We start from the raw sequence: 19,930 nt of genomic DNA, 5'->3' as shown, positions 1-19,930 counted from the left end.
AGAGAAACCGGAAGTCCCGCCCACGTACGTGCGCCGCAGGAAACGCCTCTATGACTGGCCGTCATTGGCCAGCTTCCTCCTCAGAGGCACAATGTACACCTCTGGGTAATGTAGTCTCCCGTAGATCCGCAGATGTGAGGAGCGCCTTAACTGCGGGGAGGGAGTGGGGCGGAGGGAGTGGGGCGGGGGAAGGGGAGGGTCTTCCTCCACCTAAGAGGAACTGAGCGCCGGCCCGGACCTGTTTCTTTTTCTTTTTTTTTTTTTTGCGGTACGCGGGCCTCTCACTGTTGCGGCCTCTCCAGTTGCGGAGCACAGGCTCCGGACGCGCAGGCTCAGCGGCCGTGGCTCACGGGCCCAGCCGCTCCGCGGCATGTGGGATCCTCCCGGACCGGGGCACGAACCCGTGTCCCCTGCATCGGCAGGCGGACTCTCAACCACTGCGCCACCAGACCTGTTTCTTAACAGTGGGTTCAAGTGGAGAGGACCAGGCAGTGGGGGCGAGAGCGTCCATGCTGTGCCCCAGGGAAATTGAGGCTTGGAATGCTGGGACAGTCGTCCAGGGCACTGCAAAGGGTGTAGGGCTGTGACGTAGGCTCGCAGCCCGCGTAGTGATTTCTCCCCTTTCCCCCCTTACGCCTTCCCAGATCCTCTTCTTTTTTTTAGGTCCCCAAACAGGGACCCAACCGGGATCCACAGAAGTGCAAGCACGGAGTCCTAACCACTGGACTGCCAGGGAATCTCCAAGAGCCTCTTCTTGAAACCTAGCAGGACCCTGTGGAGCCTCCTCCCACCCCCTCAAGCCTCTCTGCATCCCCCACTTCTTGTCTGTGGGAAAAGCTTTAGCGGACTAGGCCTCCCTCAGTTCCAAAGAGTGGGCTCAAACGGTTAATCATTTAAGGGGCAGCAATGGGAACAAAGAAGAGGCCTTCAAGGAGGGAAGGGGATAATAACTAAAGCAATAAGTCAACCTGCGGGATGGGGTCACAAGACCGTAGTTCTCCTTAAGGAAGACAGTTAACAATGTCTGATGCATGTTCTTAAATTGTTTTTATAGAACCCAGACTCCCACCAGGTGGAAACTGCTGACCTCAAACACATCAGAAGCCAGGCTGGTTAGAATCAGAAGACTGATGGTGAGATTCCTGAAACACCACCCTGTTACCTCACCACCAACCGATCAGAAAATTGTCCATGAGCTGATCTTGCATGCTAGGACCCTCTCCCCTAACAGTCTTTAAAAACCCTTTCCTGAAGCCATTAGGGTGTTCAGGTCTTTTGAGCATGAACTGCCTGTTCTGGTTGGCACCCTGCAATAAACGCTATACTTTCCTTCACCACAACCCAGTATCAGTAGGTTGGTTTTGCTGTGCATGGAGTGAATGAACCCGAGTTTGGTTTGGTAGCATTCTAGGGGAGCAGATTTTTAAAAAGTAGCTTAGGGGCTTCCCTGGTGGTCCAGTGAGTAAGACTGGACCCACTTACCCAGTGGGTAAGACTCCGTGCTCCCAATGCAGGGGGCCTGGGTTCAGTCCCTGGTCAGGGAACTAGATCCTGCACACATGCCGCAACTAAGACCTGGCGCAGCCAAAATCAAATAAATAAATAAATAAATAAATAAATATTTTTAAAAGTCTTTAAAAAAAAAAAAAAGGTAGCTTAAAAATTCTCCTGAGGAGGAAACCAGAAGTCCCATCTTGATACACAGCACACTTGTCTACTGCACCCTCCTGAGTCTTCTTTGGCCCAGAGCCTCCTTCATATGTAGTTGGCCAAGATCACCTGAAGAATGGATTTTCCATCTCCTGGGATGGGGAAGCCACATGTGGAGGAGACTTGGAGGGAAACTCAAGACTCCAGTTTTAAGCATGGTCAATTTGAAATGTTTATGAGACCACAAAGTATGTGTCACTTAATCATTTCAACCTATGACTGAACATTAGGAGAGAGTTCAAGCCTGGATATATAAATTTGAGAGTTGTTAGTTTACACTGTTATTTCAAGTCATGACTAGATGAGACTGTCAAGGGAATGAGTGTAGACTGGAGAAGAAAATGATCAGAGCATGAACACTGGACCAGCCTGACTTCATTAAGTGGCTGATGACAGGAAACCAACAAACTCATGTTAGAGCTTCTAATGTCCACCCAGAGATATATTAGGGAATCTTAGAAGTCACCATTGATGATTTTTTTTCATAACTGTGGAGCTGAAAGAGTAAAACGCACTTTTCATGATTTGAGTGTGCATACACATTGAGAAATGGAATCAGAGAGTGCAGAAAATGCCCTTAAGGGATTTAATTTTTTTTAAGATGAGAGAGAAGTATAGTGACAAGATGTTAATTAGGTCAAAGGAATGAAGAGTGTATGATATGAGTCAGTTCTGCAGAGAACTAGTAGAATATACATATTTAGAAACATTTATGTGTGTATATATATGTATATGCAATATATAAATAAAACACTTTATATATATATGAGATTTATTTCAAGGAATTGACTTATGCAATTGTGGGGCCTGGCAAGTCCAAAACCCATAGGGTAGAGGACAGGCTGGAAACTCTGTAGCCAGAACTAATGCTGCAGTCTTGAGGCTGAATTTCTTCCTCAGGGAAACCTTACTTTTCCTCTTAAGGCCTTTCAACTGATTGGATAAGGCCCAACCACTTAATCAAAATAGAATCCTTTGCTTAAAGTCAACTGATTGTAGATGTTGAGCATATCTACAAAATACACAGCAACACCCTAGATTAGTGTTTGATCCAATAACTGAGTAGTATAGCCTAGTCCAGTTTACACATAAAACAAGCCATCGCATTCCACTCCTTGTCAACTTGGCACCCATACATACTACCTAAAACCAGACTTAATCTCCAGATGAAGACATGCTTCTGCCTAATCAGATCAAATCCAGTATTATGATGGATCCTATTACATATGGTGGATTACATATGATGAATGTAATGTGAATCATATGTATCTATCGATTTAATGCTAAATTCTCTGATATTGGAAATTTCTTCTGGTTGTGTAAGATAATGTCTTTCTTCTCAGAAAATACAAACAAATATTTAGGAAGAAAGAGACATTAATTGTAAAGCTCTCAAAAGGTTCAGAAAAATATAAATTGGTGGATAATGGGAGGGAGAAAGAGAATGAGAACGATAAAGCAAATGTGACAAAATGTTAGTTGATAAATCTATTTTAAGGGTATACAGAGTTTCTTTGTGCTATTCTTAAAATTTTCCTGTAATTTTGAAATCACTTACAAACAAAAAGTATGGTGGGGTGTGGCCGAGCGAGGTGAGGCGGGAGTTTTCTCCACCTTGTCACTCCACTGCGGTCTGTTCTTGCAGTAACCTGAGTGAGTCTCTTAAAAATGTGTGGAAGATAGACTCTAGGATGACCAGTGTGGGCCTCATAATTGCTGCCTATTGGTGTTCTAGCCTTTGTATGACCTCTCTCCTTGATTGTGGGCCAGACCTGTAACTTGCTTCTAGACATATAGAATATACCAAAGGTGATAGGTTATGCATGATTATGTGTACAGGGTAAGGCCCATCTTGCTGCATTCTCTCTGTCCCTTGCAGTCTTGATGAAGCAAGCAACCATGTTGCCAGACTCACATGGTAACAAACTGCAGGCGGTTTTTAGAAGCTGAGGGTGACCTTCATCGACAGACAACAAGAAACTAAAGCCTTCGGTCCTACAACCACAAGAAAATAAATTCTAGCAATAACCTGAAGGAGTTTTGAAGCATCTTGTTCCTCAGTAGAGTCTCTGTTGAGACTTCAGTCCTGACTGACAACTTGAGTACAACTTTGTAAGATCTTGAGGCAGGCAACTCGGTTAAGCCATGACCAAACTCCTAATCCACGAAAAATGTGAAATAATTGGGGTGTGTTGTTTTAAGCCATACATTTATGATAGCTTTCACATAGCAGGAGAAAAGTAATACACAACATACGTTTGGAGTATGTCTTCTTCTATACAAAATCCAACTGCAATGGCCTCATCGTCCCAGAGTCAAAGTCAAAGTCCTCACAGTCTTTTACACCTTTCTGCTTTACTCCACATTAGTTTCCTGCTCCATGCACTGGCTGGATACACACTTGCTTTAAATCCGATGCCAGGACATTCCCTGTCCCCTCCCATCTCCACATGGCTCACACTTTCACCTTCTTATCGACTTTGGTCATGTATCACCTTCCTCATAAGCTCTTCCCTGATTATCCTAATAAAAATTGCAAACTGATACCCCCAACTCTGGCACCCACGTCCACCTTACTGTTCTCTTCCTTATCATTTTCTTTGTCATAGCACCGATTAACTTCTTATATATATTTTGCTTGTTTATTATAATTATTGTTTATTTTCTGTCTCCCTCTCTTGATGTTCATGAGGTCAAGGCTCTTTGTTTTGTTCACTACTGTATACCAAAAATTTAAAACAATGTCTAGTACAAAGCAGACACACTATAGAAGTTTCAGTAAGGTATAGTGGAACCCTGGTTCACAATCTTGAAAAATTATGTGTATAATTTTAAGCACTGCAATTGAGTTTTTGAACTGAAAAGAAATTTTTTTGTGCTTATGGCACAAAACCAAAATGATGGGACTTCCGTGGTGGTGCAGTGGTTGAGAATCCACCTGCCAATGCAGGGGACACGGGTTTGAGCCCTGGTCTGGGAAGGTCCCACATGCCGCGGAGCAACTAGGCCCGTGCACCACAACTACTGAGCCTGCACTCTAGAGCCCGTGAGCCACAACTACTGAGCCCACATGCCACAACTACTGAAGCCCATGCACCTAGAACCTGTGCTCCCAACAAGAGAAGCCACCGCAATGAGAAGCACACGCACCACAATGAAGAGTAGCCCCTGCTTGCCGCAACTAGAGAAAGCCCGCGCACAGCAACGAAGACCCAACGCAGCCAAAAATAAATTTAAAGATAAAAACAAAACAAAATGATATGACTCATTTATTTTGTAACTGGAAGTTTATACCTCCTAACCTCCCTCACCTATTTCACTCATTTCCCCCACTCCATCCCTCTATGTTCTGGCAACCAAGTGTTTGTTCTTTGTATCTATGACTTTGTTTCTGTTTAGATATGTTTGTTCTTGCCTGCCTCAAGATCTTACAAAGTTGTACTCAAGTTGTCAGTCAGGACTGAAGTTAGTTTTTTTTTAATAAATTTATTTATTTATTTTTTGCTGCGTTGGGTCTTTGTTGCTGCGTGTGGGCTTTCTCTAGTTGCAGAGAGCAAGGACTACTCTTCGTTGTGGTGCGTGGGCTTCTCATTGCGGTGGCTTCTCTTGTTGCAGAGCATGGGCTGTAGGCGTGCGGGCTTCAGTAGTTGTGGCTCACGGGCTTCCTTGCTCCACGGCACGTGGGATCTTCTCAGACCAGGGCTCGAACCTGGGTCCCCTGCATTGGCAGGCGGATTCCCAACCATTGTGCCACCAGGGAAGTCCCTTGTTTTGTTCTTTAGATTCCACATATAGGGGATGCATACATTTGTTCAAGCAATGAAACCATATCTGGTACAGCAGGTGCAGTTGGAGTCACCACCTGGTGAAGCTTATGCTAATCCACTGACATTTTCCAAGATCCACCTGTCTTCCTCACAGGCTAAATAGGGATGTGATGGGAATCACCACCCCTGTATCTTTCAAGTCCTTGATGGTGGCACTCTCTAAAATCTCTCCAGGAAAGTAGTATGTCTTTTAATTATTTTCCTAGTTAGAGGTAGTCCTAATGGCTTCCACTTGGCTTTTCCCACCATAAAAGCCCTTACTCCACAGGTCAGGAATGTAGGAATTCTGCCATCTGCTAAGTATGTCTATTCTAATTATGCATTCTGGAACTGTGAGAATAACCACAGGATATGTTTGGTGGACCCCACTATAAGATGGATCTGAGATAATACTCCATGGATCACCTGAACTCCATAACTAGTAGATTAGGGACATTTTGGGTCTCCTGGAATTAGTGTCAGTTCAGAGCCAGAGTCCAGTAGTCCCTAAAAGGTCTGATTCTATCCTTTTCCATAATGAACATTTACCCTAGTAAAAGGTCGCTTTGGAGAAGACCAGGAGAAAGAGTAACAATATAAATTTTCTGTAGTGTACTGTGGTTCTTCCTCAAGGGGACCCTCCCTCCCCTTCATCCAAGATGTTCTGAGCTTACAAACTGGCTCAAGTCTTGGAATTGATTGAGGGGCATTTCTTGATTGGACTATTCCATAACCTCTAGGAAAATATATCTTCTCATAGCATAATTTCTTTCCTCAATGTGGTACAAGACATGTCTAATAAATTCAAACATCTTTAGTTTCCCTCATGTAAGGAGACAAAAATGGGTAAATTTACACCTTTTTAGCAATTAACGTTCCAGTATTTTATCTTATTTGAAATGACCTGGATATTCATTGAAATCCCATCATTTAACTTAACTTATCAAAACTCAAGCTACCAAAAATCTGGAGAAACTATTTTAGATAGACATACCCAAAGCATAATTATTCCTAAAAAGTTCACCTGAAAACTCTTATCTCACTTACCTTTATTTTATGATTTGTGAAAGTATCACCGTACCAAGTTAACTTTTTCTTGCTGACAAACTACAACAGAAATAACATGAGCTTATTGACCTTTAGTTAACCTACGTACAATAAAAGTAAGACATCTATATTGATTAAACCAATAAGCTTAAGTTAGCTTTAATACCAGGTATTAATTTAATATTGAATATTTCCTAGATCACACGAACCTGAAATTTATTCTGGCCAGTTTCTTTTACATTTAGAAATATTGAATTTGTAAGCATTTACCATTAAGTCAATTAAATAGAGCTTTTTAAAAAATTTAATTTTGGTAACATTATCCAGAGGTAGAGACATATCAAATGTATGATGTGTACACAGACATACAAACAGGCAAAATTAGAGTTCTCATAGCTTCACTTTAACACTTAGCTATGAATCAGGTATTACAATGTAAACTTACTAGTTTATAAATAACAGTTGGAATAAGTTAAATTTGCTTGCTCAGATGACTAAGGCCTTATTATTTGTGGAAGAGACTTTTAAGATTTGTATTTTTTCTTGATAAACCCTTAAAGAGATGATGAATTAGATTTTAGGTTAGGGAGACTTTCCAGCAAATTCTTCCCAGCCTTTCAACTTAAGATAACCTACTCAGTGTCTAAACTGACCAAAATCATCCCAGCCTTTCAACTTAGGATAACCCACTCAATATCTACACTGAGCAAAAATCTTCCCAGTCTTTCAACTTAGGATAACCCAGGTACGTCTTTTTGAAACTAAGCTTCAAGGATAATCTACTCCTCCAGAGAGGAGTTTAACACAACTCAACAAAACTTAGCTTCATCAGTCAGGAAGGGGAGACCTGAGAATCAGGAAAGACGTCTGCTGTGGGTCACTTCATTAGTAGTCAAAACTGTTAACTGTGGGCTTCCCTGGTGGCGCAGTGGTTGAGAGTCCGCCTGATGATGCAGGAGACACGGGTTCGTGCCCCCATCTGGGAGGATCCCACATGCCGTGGAGCGGCTGGGCCCGTGAGCCATGGCCGCTGGGCCTGCGCGTCCGGAGCTTGTGCTCCGCAACAGGAGAGGCCACAGCAGTGAGAGGCCCGTGTACAGCAAAAACAAAACAAAACAAAACTGTCGACTGAAAAAAAAAAAGTACAACTTAAAAGTTGGGAATTGCAAAAAGACACAAGCACCCCAATGTTCATTGCAGCACTATTTACAATAGTCAGGTCATGGAAGAAACCTAAATGCCCGTCGAAAGACTAATGGATAAAGATGTGGTACATATATACAATGGAATAGTACTCAGCCATAAAAAAGAAGGAAATTGGGTCATTTGTAGAGACGTGGATGGATCTAGAGACTGTCATACCGAATGAAGTAAGTCAGAAAGAGAAAAACAAATATCATATATTAATGCATATATGTGGAACCTAGAAAAATGATACAGATGAACCAGTTTGCAGGGCAGAAATTGAGACACAGATGTAGAGAACAAACGTATGGACACCAAGGGGGGAAAGCAGCAGGAGATGGGGTGGTGGTGTGATGAATTGGGCGATTGGGATTGACATGTATACACTGATGTGTATAAAATGGATGACTAATAAGAACCTTCTGTATAAAAAAATTAAATAAAATTCAAAAAAAAAGTTGGGAATTGTATTTTATTCTGAGAATTTACTGAGGACTTATGTCAGGGATACAGCCTCTCAGTGCTGAGATACTGTTCTGAGAGATAACTGAGGAGACAGGATGTGTAGAATTTTTTGCGAAAAATAAAACAAAACAAAAATCCAGGTAGTTGAACCTCAAAAGATTACTGCTAATTAAATAATACCAGCGGGGGGCTTCCCTGGTGGCACAGTGGTTAAGAATCCGCCTGCCAGTGCAGGGAACACAGGTTCGAGCCCTGGTTCGGGAAGATCCCACAGGCCGCGGAGCAACAAAGCCTGCACACTCTGGAGCCCTCACCACAACTAGAGAAGAGCCTGAGCGCTGCAACTAACACCCGATATAGCCAAATAAATAAATAAGTAAATAATTAAAAAAAAATACCAGACACCTCAAGTTAATGAACTTAGTGCATTTCTACGTATGGGAAGACACAGGAGTCTGGGCTTATTGAAGTTATTCCTTTGATATACACCTTAACTATCTAGGGCCGGTATATTGTTCTCCTCTGTCCTGAACCCCCTCAGAGATATTTTGTGTATCTCTATAAACAACCCACACCATGTATTTACTATCAGTGCTCTCTTTACCACTAGAAAGAGAGCCATCATCATTTTTACATCTAATGTGATTAGAGAGCCAATTCTAGAAACCCAAGAACCAATTCAGAAAACTCATCCTTAAATTCTCTTCCTGTAGAACCACTCTTGGCTCCCAAATCTGTATTAATCAGGGGTCTTCAGAGAAACAGAACAAACAGGAAAGATATATAGATAGAAAGAGATTTATTATGAAGGATTGGCTTACATTCTTATGGAGGCATCTTGGGGACGGGTTTGTGCCTGAGTGGGTTCTCAATGCTGCGCACTTGTAAACGACAGTTAGTTAAGAGGAAATTTATGAGAAAATATTCATGACAGAGGCTCATGCCTAGAAGCAGTTATTAGCTTACACCTCTCAAGGAGATTGCTTTAGCTCTCTAAGTGGTTTTCTCTACTTACTAGATGGCTTAGGTGGCTCTATAAGGGACTCAGTTTTTTTTTTTTTTTTTTTACTTGGCCACACCGCTGAGGCTTGCTGAGGATCTTAGTTCCCGGATCAGGGATCAAACCCAGGCCCTGGCAGTGAAAGCGCAGAGTCCTAACCACTGGACCGCCAGGGAATTCCCATCAGCTTCTTTACATTAGTTTCCATGGTCATGTTTTCATCTCTTAAGTGCATCATCGCCCTTGTGGAACAAAGGTGCTGCTTAAAGTATTGGGCCTCCTTGGTAGTGTCACCTGACACTTTGATGTCTCCTGAATCACACAAACTTATATGGGTAATAAATTAAAATTTCTCTTTTATCCTGCAGCGCTGTGGAAGACAGCTATAAACAATTGAACAATCTTGTCAACTTCCCTCAGGACTGATCAATGACCTTGAGAAGATTGCAAAGGAAAGCAATTGCACGTATGTCCTCACTTGCATCATTCCTACCAGTGCAGGATAGGATCCTGTTTTTATTTATAATTTTTGTATTTTGTAAACATGGGCTTTTTGCAATTAATTTTTTTAAGTATTGCATTCAAATAGTATTTATCTTTTTTTTGCTTTTTTCTTTTCCTGTTTTTCTTTTTTCTTTTCATACAATTGATTTTATTTTTTTGTACTTAGTTTTTTTAATTGAAGTAGAGTTGACTTACAAGGTTGTGCCAATCTCTGCTGAACAACAAAGTGACTCAGTTTTACACATAAATACATTCTTTTCTTTACATTTTTTTCCATGATGGTTTAACACAGGCTACTCAATATAGTTCCCTGTGCTACACATTAGGACCTTTTTGCTTATCCATTCCAAACGTAATAGTTTGCATGTACCAACCCCAAACTCTCAGTCCATCCCTCCCCCACCCCCCTCCCCCTTGGCAACCACTAGTCTGTTCTCTATGTCTGTGAGTTTCTGTTTTGTAGATAGGTTCATTAGTGCCACAAGTATTATCTACCCTGATCACAGAATTTTTAGCACCTCCCTTAAACATTGTTCCCTGGAAATGAGAGCCTCACTTGCCTCACCCTAATCCTGGTACCAGTTATTAATTTAATAAGAAAGGGCTACCACTTCAAAAGATAAGTGAAGACCATGAAAAAGCAATTTCAAAAAGAATATGTATTTATATAATAAACGTTGGAAAAAAAGACGTGTAAATGCAATAGTACTCAAAAGTGTGCTTGTTCAGGTGTAGAGGTTGGTATAAATTATTAAATCTCTATCAAGGGAAGAAAAGAAAATCCTATCTAGTCCTTCCTAGATTAAGTGGGTGTATGCTTAAGTAAGTGGGAGGGGCCATCCCAGCTGATCATATAAAGCCAGCCTCGCTAGGGCTGTTTATCTCTCTTTTGGTGGAACCAGGCTTCGGAGCTCCCTTCCAAGATGGCCGAAGGCAATTCTCCATACAGTAAGTTCCTCACACATCAGACTGCAGTTGTGGTTTCCTTGGTTTGGGGGGGTGGGTTGGGCTGAAAACATAATGGGCTTGTTAGAAGTTGTGGGAATCCCATTTTTCAAACTTTAAAATAACTGTGCTAGGGTAAGGGAAAATCAGTTTTTCTCATGTACTATGAAAATATGCTGTTTTCTGTGCATCTGAGCATTGGGAATTTCAGAAAGATGCAGGCATGTAAGAACTAAACAATTCAAATTATTGTTTAGGGGAGGGAGATGGGAGGAAAAAATAGATGGGAAGAAGAAAAAGGAGAGAAACACACTAAAAGAAACTAAGGGAGGCATCAAAAAGTCCTGAGACCAGAATGTCTTTGGAATCAAAGTAGCTTCCTTATTTCTCTCTCCAGACTGAACTTTTCTCCTGAACTTCCAGCTTTGTCTACATAACTGCTTACTCGTCTGTAACAGGCATCTCAAACTCAACATGTTCCAAACTGAACTCCCGATGTTCAGACCCAAGCTCTTCCTCCTACTGTTTTCCTTGCACAAGAAATGTCAGTTGTTCATGCCAAAAACCTAGGAAACTTCCGTGATCTTGTCTTTCTCTCATAACCTATATCTAATCAGGCTGATAATTCTGTTGGCTTTAACGAAATATTTTAGGGATCTTCTGACTGTTTCCACCATCGTCACTGGATTATTATTTTATTTTATTTATTTATTTATTTATTTATTTTTTTGTGGTACGCGGGCCTCTCACTGTTGTGGCCTCTCCCCTTGCGGAGCACAGACTCCAGACGCGCAGGCTCAGCGGCCATGGCTCACGGGCCCAGCCACTCCGCGGCATGTGGGATCCTCTCGAACCGGGGCATGAACCCGTGTCCCCTGCATCGGCAGGCGGACTCTCAACCACTGCGCCACCAGGGAAGCCCTGGATTATTTTTTAAATAAATCTATTTATTTTATTTACCTTTTTTATTTTTATTTTTTATTTTCGGTTGTGTTGGGTCTTTGTTGCTGCACGCGGGCTTTCTCTAGCTGCGACGAGTGGGGGCTACTCTTCGGTGCGTGCACAGGCTTCTCATTGTGATGGCTTCTCTTGTTGCGGAGCACAGGCTCTAGGCGCATGGGCTTCAGTAGTTGTGGCACGTGGGCTCAGTAGTTGTGGCTTGTGGGCTCTAGAGCTCAGGCTCAGTAGTTGTGGTGCAGGGGCTTAGTTGTTCCACGGCACGTGGGATCTTCCCAAGACCAGGGCTCAAACCCGTGTCCCCTGCATTGGCAGGCGGATTCTTAACCACTGCGCCACAAGGGAAGCCCTCTCACTGGATTATTGCAAGAATTGATCTCTCTGCTTCCATCCTGGCCCTGATTTTATCTGTTCTCAACCCTGTAGCCCATGTGATCTTATCAAACTGTCAGATCAAATCTTTTATCTACTCCAAACCCCTTGGTGACTTCTCACCACACTAAGAGTCAAAGGCACATGGTTGGAAGAGGTCCTATATAATCTGCCCTGCCTGGGAGGTCTAGGACCTCACCTGTTTCTGCTTTGTTTCCTCTTCTCCAGACTTATAGCCTTCTTGCTCTTCCTATCTATCTTATTTCTCTGTCATTTTTTCCTCATTACTTTGGTCTTATGCATAAAATTCTATCACGGGAATATACCATATTTTACTTATCCATTCGCCTAGCAATGGGCATTCAGTTACTTCAGCTGTTACTACAAACAGCATTCTGAAAAATATCATGCAGATGTAGGCAAGAAATGGATTGCAGGGATACAATTACTTACTATACATAATTTAAACAAGCATACCCTGATTGACCTACAGATTATCTTAAATAAATTACATTCCACCCAGCTCTCAAGAAGGGTTCTGATCTCCCCACCTTAACCCCATCATTCCAAGCTGCTGACTTTTATCTGGTTTTCTACCTTTTTGAACTGAAGGTTTCAATTACGATATCTTTAGTTCCAGCAATTTTTCCCATTATGCATTTTAGTATCTTATTTAGTATATAACTTTTTCTATCTCAATGTAACATAGGTTTTCTTGTACATTATCTTTTTATTTTTAGCTTTCATATGTATTTGATTTTTTGGCATTTATTTTTATATACTGTATATTGTGTGACTCAACTTAACTTTTCTTCATATAGTAAGTCATTTTCTGTATCCAACACTACACTTTCACATTGATTTTGGAGGCTATAGCTATCCCAATTCTTTTTTTTTTTTTCTTTTTTTTCTTTTTGCGGTATGCGGGCCTCTCACTGTTGTGGCCTCTCCCGTTGCGGAGCACAGGCTCCGGATGCGCAGGCCCAGCGGCCATGGCTCACGGGCCCAGCCGCTCCGCGGCATATGGGATCCTCCCAGACCGGGGCACGAACCCGTATCCCCTGCATCGGCAGGCGGACTCTCAACCACTGCGCCACCAGGGAGGCCCGCTATCCCAATTCTAAGTGTGGACTTTAGTTACTAATAATGTATCAATATTGATTCATTAGTTGTGACAAATGTACAGTACTGATATAAGATGTTAATAATAGGGGAAACTGGGTGTGCAATATATGGGAACTCCCCATACTATGTTTTATTTTTAAATGATATTCATTTATTTATTTATTTATTTAAATTAATTAATTCATTCATTTATTTTTTTTGGCTGCGTTGGGTCTTCATTGCTGTGTGCGGGCTTTCTCTAGTCGCGGTGAGTGGGGGCTACTCTTTGTTGCAGTGTACAGGTTTCTCATTGCAGTGGCTTTTTTTGTTGTGGAGCATGGGCTCTAGGCACGCAGGCTTCAGTAGTTGTGGCACATGGGCTCAGTAGTTTGGCACACGGGCTTCAGTAGTTGTGGCTCATGGGCTCTAGAGTGCAGGCTCAGTAGTTGTGGCACACAGGTCTAGTTGATCCGTGGCATGTGGGATCTTCCCAGACCAGGGCTCAAACCTGTGTCCCCTGCACTGGCAGGTGGATTCTTAACCACTGAGCCACCAGGGAAGCCCCTCGCCTGCATTTTCTTGACTCATATTGTTCTTGATCCATATGAACATAACACATCAGTTTTTCATGTTGTTTGAAAACAGAAGACCTTGACTCCCTAGTCATGGCATTCAGATCAGCTGAAGAAGTTCAAGAATCACCCTTGTGTGCTTGAGGGCTTTATAATTGAGTGTTGTTTCCTCCTGGGTTCTCGTGGATTCAAAATGAAAAGAGGAAATGAGAGACAAGCTCGAACCTGAAGTTTGAATACATAAAATGACCTATTTAATGCTTCTCTCCTAATCTTTCCACAGAGGCCGTGGCAACAAAGTGTAGACGCAGCCGCACCAAATTCACAGAAGAGCAATTGAAAATCCTCATCAATGCATTCAACAAAAAACCTTACCCGGGTTATGCCTTCAAACAAAGACTTGCTTTGGAAGTCAACACTGAAGAGTCTAGGATCCAGGTAAGTTACAAGTTCTGTATCTCCAAGACGAGAAATAGAAAGGGGGGGGGGAACCATTCAGTAAGCACATATCACGTGCCAGTGTGACAAGAGCTTTAAAAAAATTTTTTTTTATTATTTGTTAATTTGGTTGCACCGGGTCTTGGCTGTGGCACATGGGCTCCTTAGTTGCAGCAGGCGGGCTCCTTAATTGTGGCTCGCGGGCTCCTTAGTTGTGGCATGTGAACACTTAGTTGCAGCATGCGTGCAGGATCTAGTTCCCTGACTAGGGATTGAACCTGGGCCCCTTGCATTGGGAACACGGAGTTCTAACCACTGTGCCACCAGGGAAGTCCCGTGAAAGGGGCTTTGAGTGGCATGTCCTACTTGACACTCAGAATGAACTCCCAAGGATGTTGCTCTTTTTTTTTTTTTTTTTTTTTTTTTTTGCGGTATGCGGGCCTCTCACTGTTGTGGCCTCTCCCGTTGCGGAGCACAGGCTCCGGATGCGCAGGCCCAGCGGCCATGGCTCACAGGCCCAGCCGCTCCGCGGTATATGGGATCCTCCCAGACCGGGGCACGAACCCGTATCCCCTGCATCGGCAGGCGGACTCTCAACCACTGCGCCACCAGGGAGGCCCAAGGATGTTGCTCTTAATCTCACTTCATGAATGTGGATACTGGGGGTGAAGGAGCTCCCAGGAGTGGGCAAGAAATATGTAGGTACACCTCCAGAAAAGAGGAAGTATGTGGTGTTGTGGCACACTTATTCCAGGGTGTAAATCCAAGTAAGTCATTATAAGCAATGTGGTCGCAGATAGGCAAGTGTCTGACGACATGGTAAGATTCCAGAGGAATTGTGGGTGATGTGAGGGTTAACCTTCCCCTTTCAATGAAATACAATAGACCAGAGAGTAGTGGACTGGTGTGCCATTGCAGATTTAGGCTGGAGAGGGTTCTTAAATACATGATAATTGCAGCATTTATTTATTAACTTAAAAAGATTATTATAGTAAGTCATGTTGGGACCAGGTCATGAAGATGTTAAATGCCCAGCCTTGATCTAAGACTTAGTCAAATGTGACAGGGATCAGTAATAATAATCCTGAGCTTAGGGCTCGTAAGAATCACTCACACTCCCCCTTTTGTTTTGGCCACGTCGAGGCATATGGGATCTTAGTTCCTCAACCAGGGATTGAACCCATGCCCCCTGCAGTGGAAGCACAGAGTTCTAACCACTGGACTGCCAGGGAATTCCCAGAATCACTCCCTTTGGAGAAAGGCAGCAATGGGACTGAGATGATATAAACATGCTTAATTCTCTCATTTTCTTTTCCTCTTGTAGATATGGTTTCAGAATCGAAGAGCTAGGCACAGGTTCCCGAAAAGACCTGAGAAGAACTTAGACTTAAGACAAGACCGAGCTTACCCTGAAGAGAACATTCAAGGTAAATAGCCTGCTCCAGTCCTGCTACCCAGCAGAGCCTCTTGGGTACCCAAGTGCATTTTTATAGTGAAGCCAACTACTGCTCCGAGTGGGAAAAGAATGTTTTCTCCTTCAGGGCCTCCTGTTCAGGGTCTTTGGTAGCAAAGGGCTCAACATGGCCCCTGGAAATTCTTCCCCACAAGGTCCAGGGACCTTCTGAGGCTTACCTGATTTGCACTGGAGTCCAGCAACTCAGCCAAATTTTGCCTCTCCTCTAGAACCTTCCATCTTGAATAGGCTGAGACAAGGCCCTCCCAAGGAGAGGCAACATGTTCCAAGTTAGATGGTGGGACATGTTTGGGTTCCTTGTTGAATATGTAAACTGATCTCAAATGTTCCTCTGCCTTCAATCTTTCACCTCTGCCAGGTGTGAGAGACAGACGATGTCGTACCAGCTACACTTCTTCCCAATTACAAACTCTCATGAATGCATTCATGGAAAACCCTTATCCTGGGATTGATTCCAGACAGCAACTTGCTGAAGATATTGGGGTTCCAGAGTCAAGAGTCCAGGTAAGTGATCAGGAATTTGATATTGGTAGGAACATATGTAATGAGACATCTTGGAATGACTTCTCCAACAGGGATTAATTCTCATAGATATCATAAGCAGGACAGATGGGAAAATGGGATTTCTGGTTTGGATATAGGAACTATATCCAGGGCTACATAGGTGCAGCTCTTCCAAACCAATCAATCATTCATCTGTAGAGTGGTATCAATATATGCCTTCAGGAAGGAGGGCAAAGTTCAGTGCTATTAGGTGACTTCTAAAGTCTGGTTTGGGGGCTCCTACAATAGACCTGTGTTTATTCTACTTGGAACCTCTGAAAACCAAAAGTAGTAGCTGAGAAACATGAGGGGTGTGTGTGTGGTGGGGGGCACAAGCAAGGGGTAGCAATTAATTACGTCTTACGGAAAGAAAGTTGTCTTCCTTGGGACATCCCTGGCTTTTCAGTGGTTAAGTCTTCCTAGAAGATATTACTCTATCCTGCATCATGGAATAAAAATAGGTGTTTTAGAGAGGAAGAAAAGAAGTGGAAAGAGAATTCTAGGCAGAGGAGAGAGCTGCAATATAGGCATGGCACTTTAGGGAAAGACTAATACTTGTAATGAGGGGATTGTGGGGACTTTCAGGATATGAAACCCCTCACTAGATCATAAGGGGACTTGGTAAAAGATTCAGAATCTTGAGCTTTATCTTGAGACATGATAGACTTTCCCAGGCATCATATGGAATGTCAATTATTTGGGAATTAGGCCTAAAAGAAGACACCTCTTCCTTCCCTTTGCCTTATGAGAAGAGCAATGGTGAGGCTTGCATGACATCAATTGTTTTCATTAAATCTCTTTGTTTTACCCACTTAGATTTGGTTTCAAAACCGAAGATCTAGACTCTGTATCCGGAAAAAAAGAGAACCCGAAGAAGCTTCAGCCCAAAGACAAAACCAGGGACAAGATCTCTGAGATGGGTGCGTTCAAGGTACCAGCCTGTTGTTCCCGATTTGGCTCACAAGTGGAGTGTCCTGAGTGCTCAGTTGTTCCACATGGTGTAGTCAACTCCAGCTTCCTCTCAGGAGGTGGACAACGTTTCCACACATGTGCCTCCAGAGAGTCAGGGGCTTGATTGGTCCCAGCCCCTGAAGGCTTTTCCCAAGTCTGTGGTCCTCCCAAGGAATTCCACTGCCCACTTTTCAAGCTCTGAACTGGAACCCAGACAACCCATTAGTATGTGAACTTGGTTCACTGATGTTTTCCTAGTGCCTGGCCCATAGTAGACAATCCATAAACTTTTGTGGCAGGTATGACCGAGTGAATGGAGGAATGAATCCTCAGGCGTGTTCTGCCAGGGGCCGGCTAATGCATGGCTTTCCCAAGAGGTAGGAGGTTCCATATTTGACTGGAAAGGTGGGAAAGAGCTGACCTCCCTTTTTGTATGTATAAATTGGCTTCTTCGATTTTTCTTTCCCTTTCCTCTTTAGGTTTACAGAATGGCACTCCCTAGTGACTGTTTTATTTCCCTGGAGCCAGAACAAGGTGAACAGAGAGACAAATTCAGTGTATTTGATGTCATCAGCCTGGACTCCAGATCAGTTCTCTTCCTGGCAACATAACCTTCCAAACATACCTTCACCTTCTTCTTCATCTTCTGGAGACGGTAAACAGGACTTCAGGACTCAGAGGCAGATGATACAAAGTACCACACAGCCCTAGTGACTGAATCTAGATTCAGAGTTCAACAGATCTCGAGGACAATGAAAATAAACTTATGAATACCATTTTTATGGTCATACAAATAAATGACCGATTCAAGTAAAAATCATCAAAACATATGTGGTGTTGTGACTTTGATCAACTGTGCTGATGTACTGAAGCCTCCATAAAAACCCAGAAGGATGGGGTTCAGAGCTTCTGGGTTAGTGAACGCATGGCGGAGAGGAAAGCGATGTACTTGAAGAGGGCAGGGAAGCTCAGAGCCCCTTCTCACATACCTCGCCCTATGTAACCAACTGGCTGTTGACTCATATCCTTTAATATATTTTGTAATAAATCTGTAATCTAGTGAGTTTCCTGAGTTCTGTGAGCCACTGTAGCAAATTAATCAGACCCAGGGAGAGGGGTTCATGGGAAACTCTGATTTATAGCCTGGTGGTCAGAAGTACAGGTAACAACCTGAACTTGAGATTGGCATCTGAAGTCGGAGGAGGAGTTGTAACGGAGCAGGAGCTTATGGTGATTTTCCAGGACAGATCCCCCTACCCCCATATCCTCTGCCTGCTGTTTGTCTGTAGAAAAACTTTAGCTGAAGAATAAATTTAATCAGAGAAATAAGAAAAATGCAGAAATGAAGGAAAACAGTCAAACAAGATGAAATAATAGTTCAGCTATTAAACAAAGTCAAGGATCTTTAGTTCCTTCTCAAGGCTATAGATCATAATTCTGAGCCATATCCTTTAAGCTGTTTTGTAGATACTGAAACCCCACCAGAAGCACGAAGTTAACTACATGATAACCAGACTGTAGCCACAACATAAGAGCTAAGCCCATGTGCCACAAGTACCGAGCCTGCACTCTAGAGCCCACGAGCCACAACTACTGAGACTGCATGCTGTAACTACTGAAGCCCGCACACCTAGAGCCTATGCTCCACAAGAGAAGCCACCGCAATGAGAAGCCCGCGCACCACTACGAAGAGTGGCCCCCCGCTCACTGCAACTAGAGAAAGCCCATGCGCAGCACCGAAGACCCAATGCAGCGAAAAATAAAAATAAATAATTTATTTAGAAAAATGTTTTTTTTTTTAAAAAGAAATATGATCTAGGAACTTTCCCATGTCTCCTTACAATATTACCCTATAGTTTCTGCCATATGGAAGCTTATGGCCCTCAAATGGATATTCCTCCAGCACTGACCCTCCTCTGAACTGAATCGATGTGCTCTGAAAATCTCCCCAAGGCTGGGAGAAGCTGGATAGTCTGGTTCAGCAACCCACATTCCTGCACCATCTTGTCACAGTTGTTGGACCACTGGCAGAGACATCATCACTCCAGACCTCAACAGCCTCATCTGTAATAATGCGATGGGCGGGAGAGGCTGTGAGAATTAGAGGGTGTAATACAAAGAACTGAGAAGGGTGCCCAGCAAAAAGTGATTGGATATGTTCATTATTATCTTTATCTTGAGAGTTGCCGTCCCACAGGCAGATTCAGGGGTTTCCCAGCAGATGAGGTGGAGGGGGCTCTTCACATTCACCTTAACCCTGAAGTATCTAAAACTGATGTTAGCCTCTAACTCACAGCCCCAGTTTCTCTTCCATGAGCCTCCTCTCCTACTTGCACTGCTTATTCTCCAAATGGATGCCTTTTTAAGCTTAAACAGATTATAAACCTTTCAATGGCCCATCGTTTTCCCTTTCTATTAAATCTCAAATTCCCACAAAGGGCCACCTCTCCTGCCACCCCATCCGCCCCCACCTTACTTAGCATTAACCTCCTCACCAGCATCATATCAGTCTTTCTTCTGGTCCTTGGATATTTTGTTTCTTTCCTACCTGAGGACTCTTACCAATATTCATGTTTTCTTTTAGGTGCCTTAGGTAATATTTTAAGTTTCTTCATTTAGGCCATGTATATTGTCTTGAAATTTATCCTTATAGTTTGGTTCTGTTGGGATTAAGATATAGGTTTACATTATATGTTCTAATTTATTAATGCCATCAAATAAATAGGTACCAGTGTTTTGAGGTGCACATTTATTAAATCAGAAAGATCTGTTCATGTATTTTTTTTTATTTAATTATTTTTGGCTGCGTTGGGTCTTCGTTGCTGCGCGCAGGGGCCATTCTTCGTTGTGGTGCGTG

General features: G+C 42.9%; 1 protein-coding gene across 1 annotated transcript; it reads left to right on the top strand.

Annotated features, from left to right (window-relative positions):
- Positions 1-10,640: 10,640 nt before the first annotated feature.
- On the top strand, positions 10,641-17,037 carry DUXA (double homeobox A; the record flags this gene model as incomplete). Its single annotated transcript, XM_082606713.1, has 5 exons — positions 10,641-10,665; positions 13,951-14,105; positions 15,430-15,532; positions 15,938-16,083; positions 16,939-17,037. 5 exons carry the CDS (start codon positions 10,641-10,643, stop codon positions 17,035-17,037), a joined length of 528 nt encoding a protein of 175 aa, XP_082462839.1.
- Positions 17,038-19,930: the final 2,893 nt, after the last annotated feature.

The sequence above is a fragment of the Mesoplodon mirus genome (assembly GCF_964341445.2).
Source record: "Mesoplodon mirus genome assembly, chromosome: 19".
Classification (NCBI taxonomy): domain Eukaryota; kingdom Metazoa; phylum Chordata; class Mammalia; order Artiodactyla; family Ziphiidae; genus Mesoplodon; species Mesoplodon mirus.
Note: the sequence above shows the minus strand (reverse complement) of the source record. Positions and strands in the feature narration are given on the sequence as shown.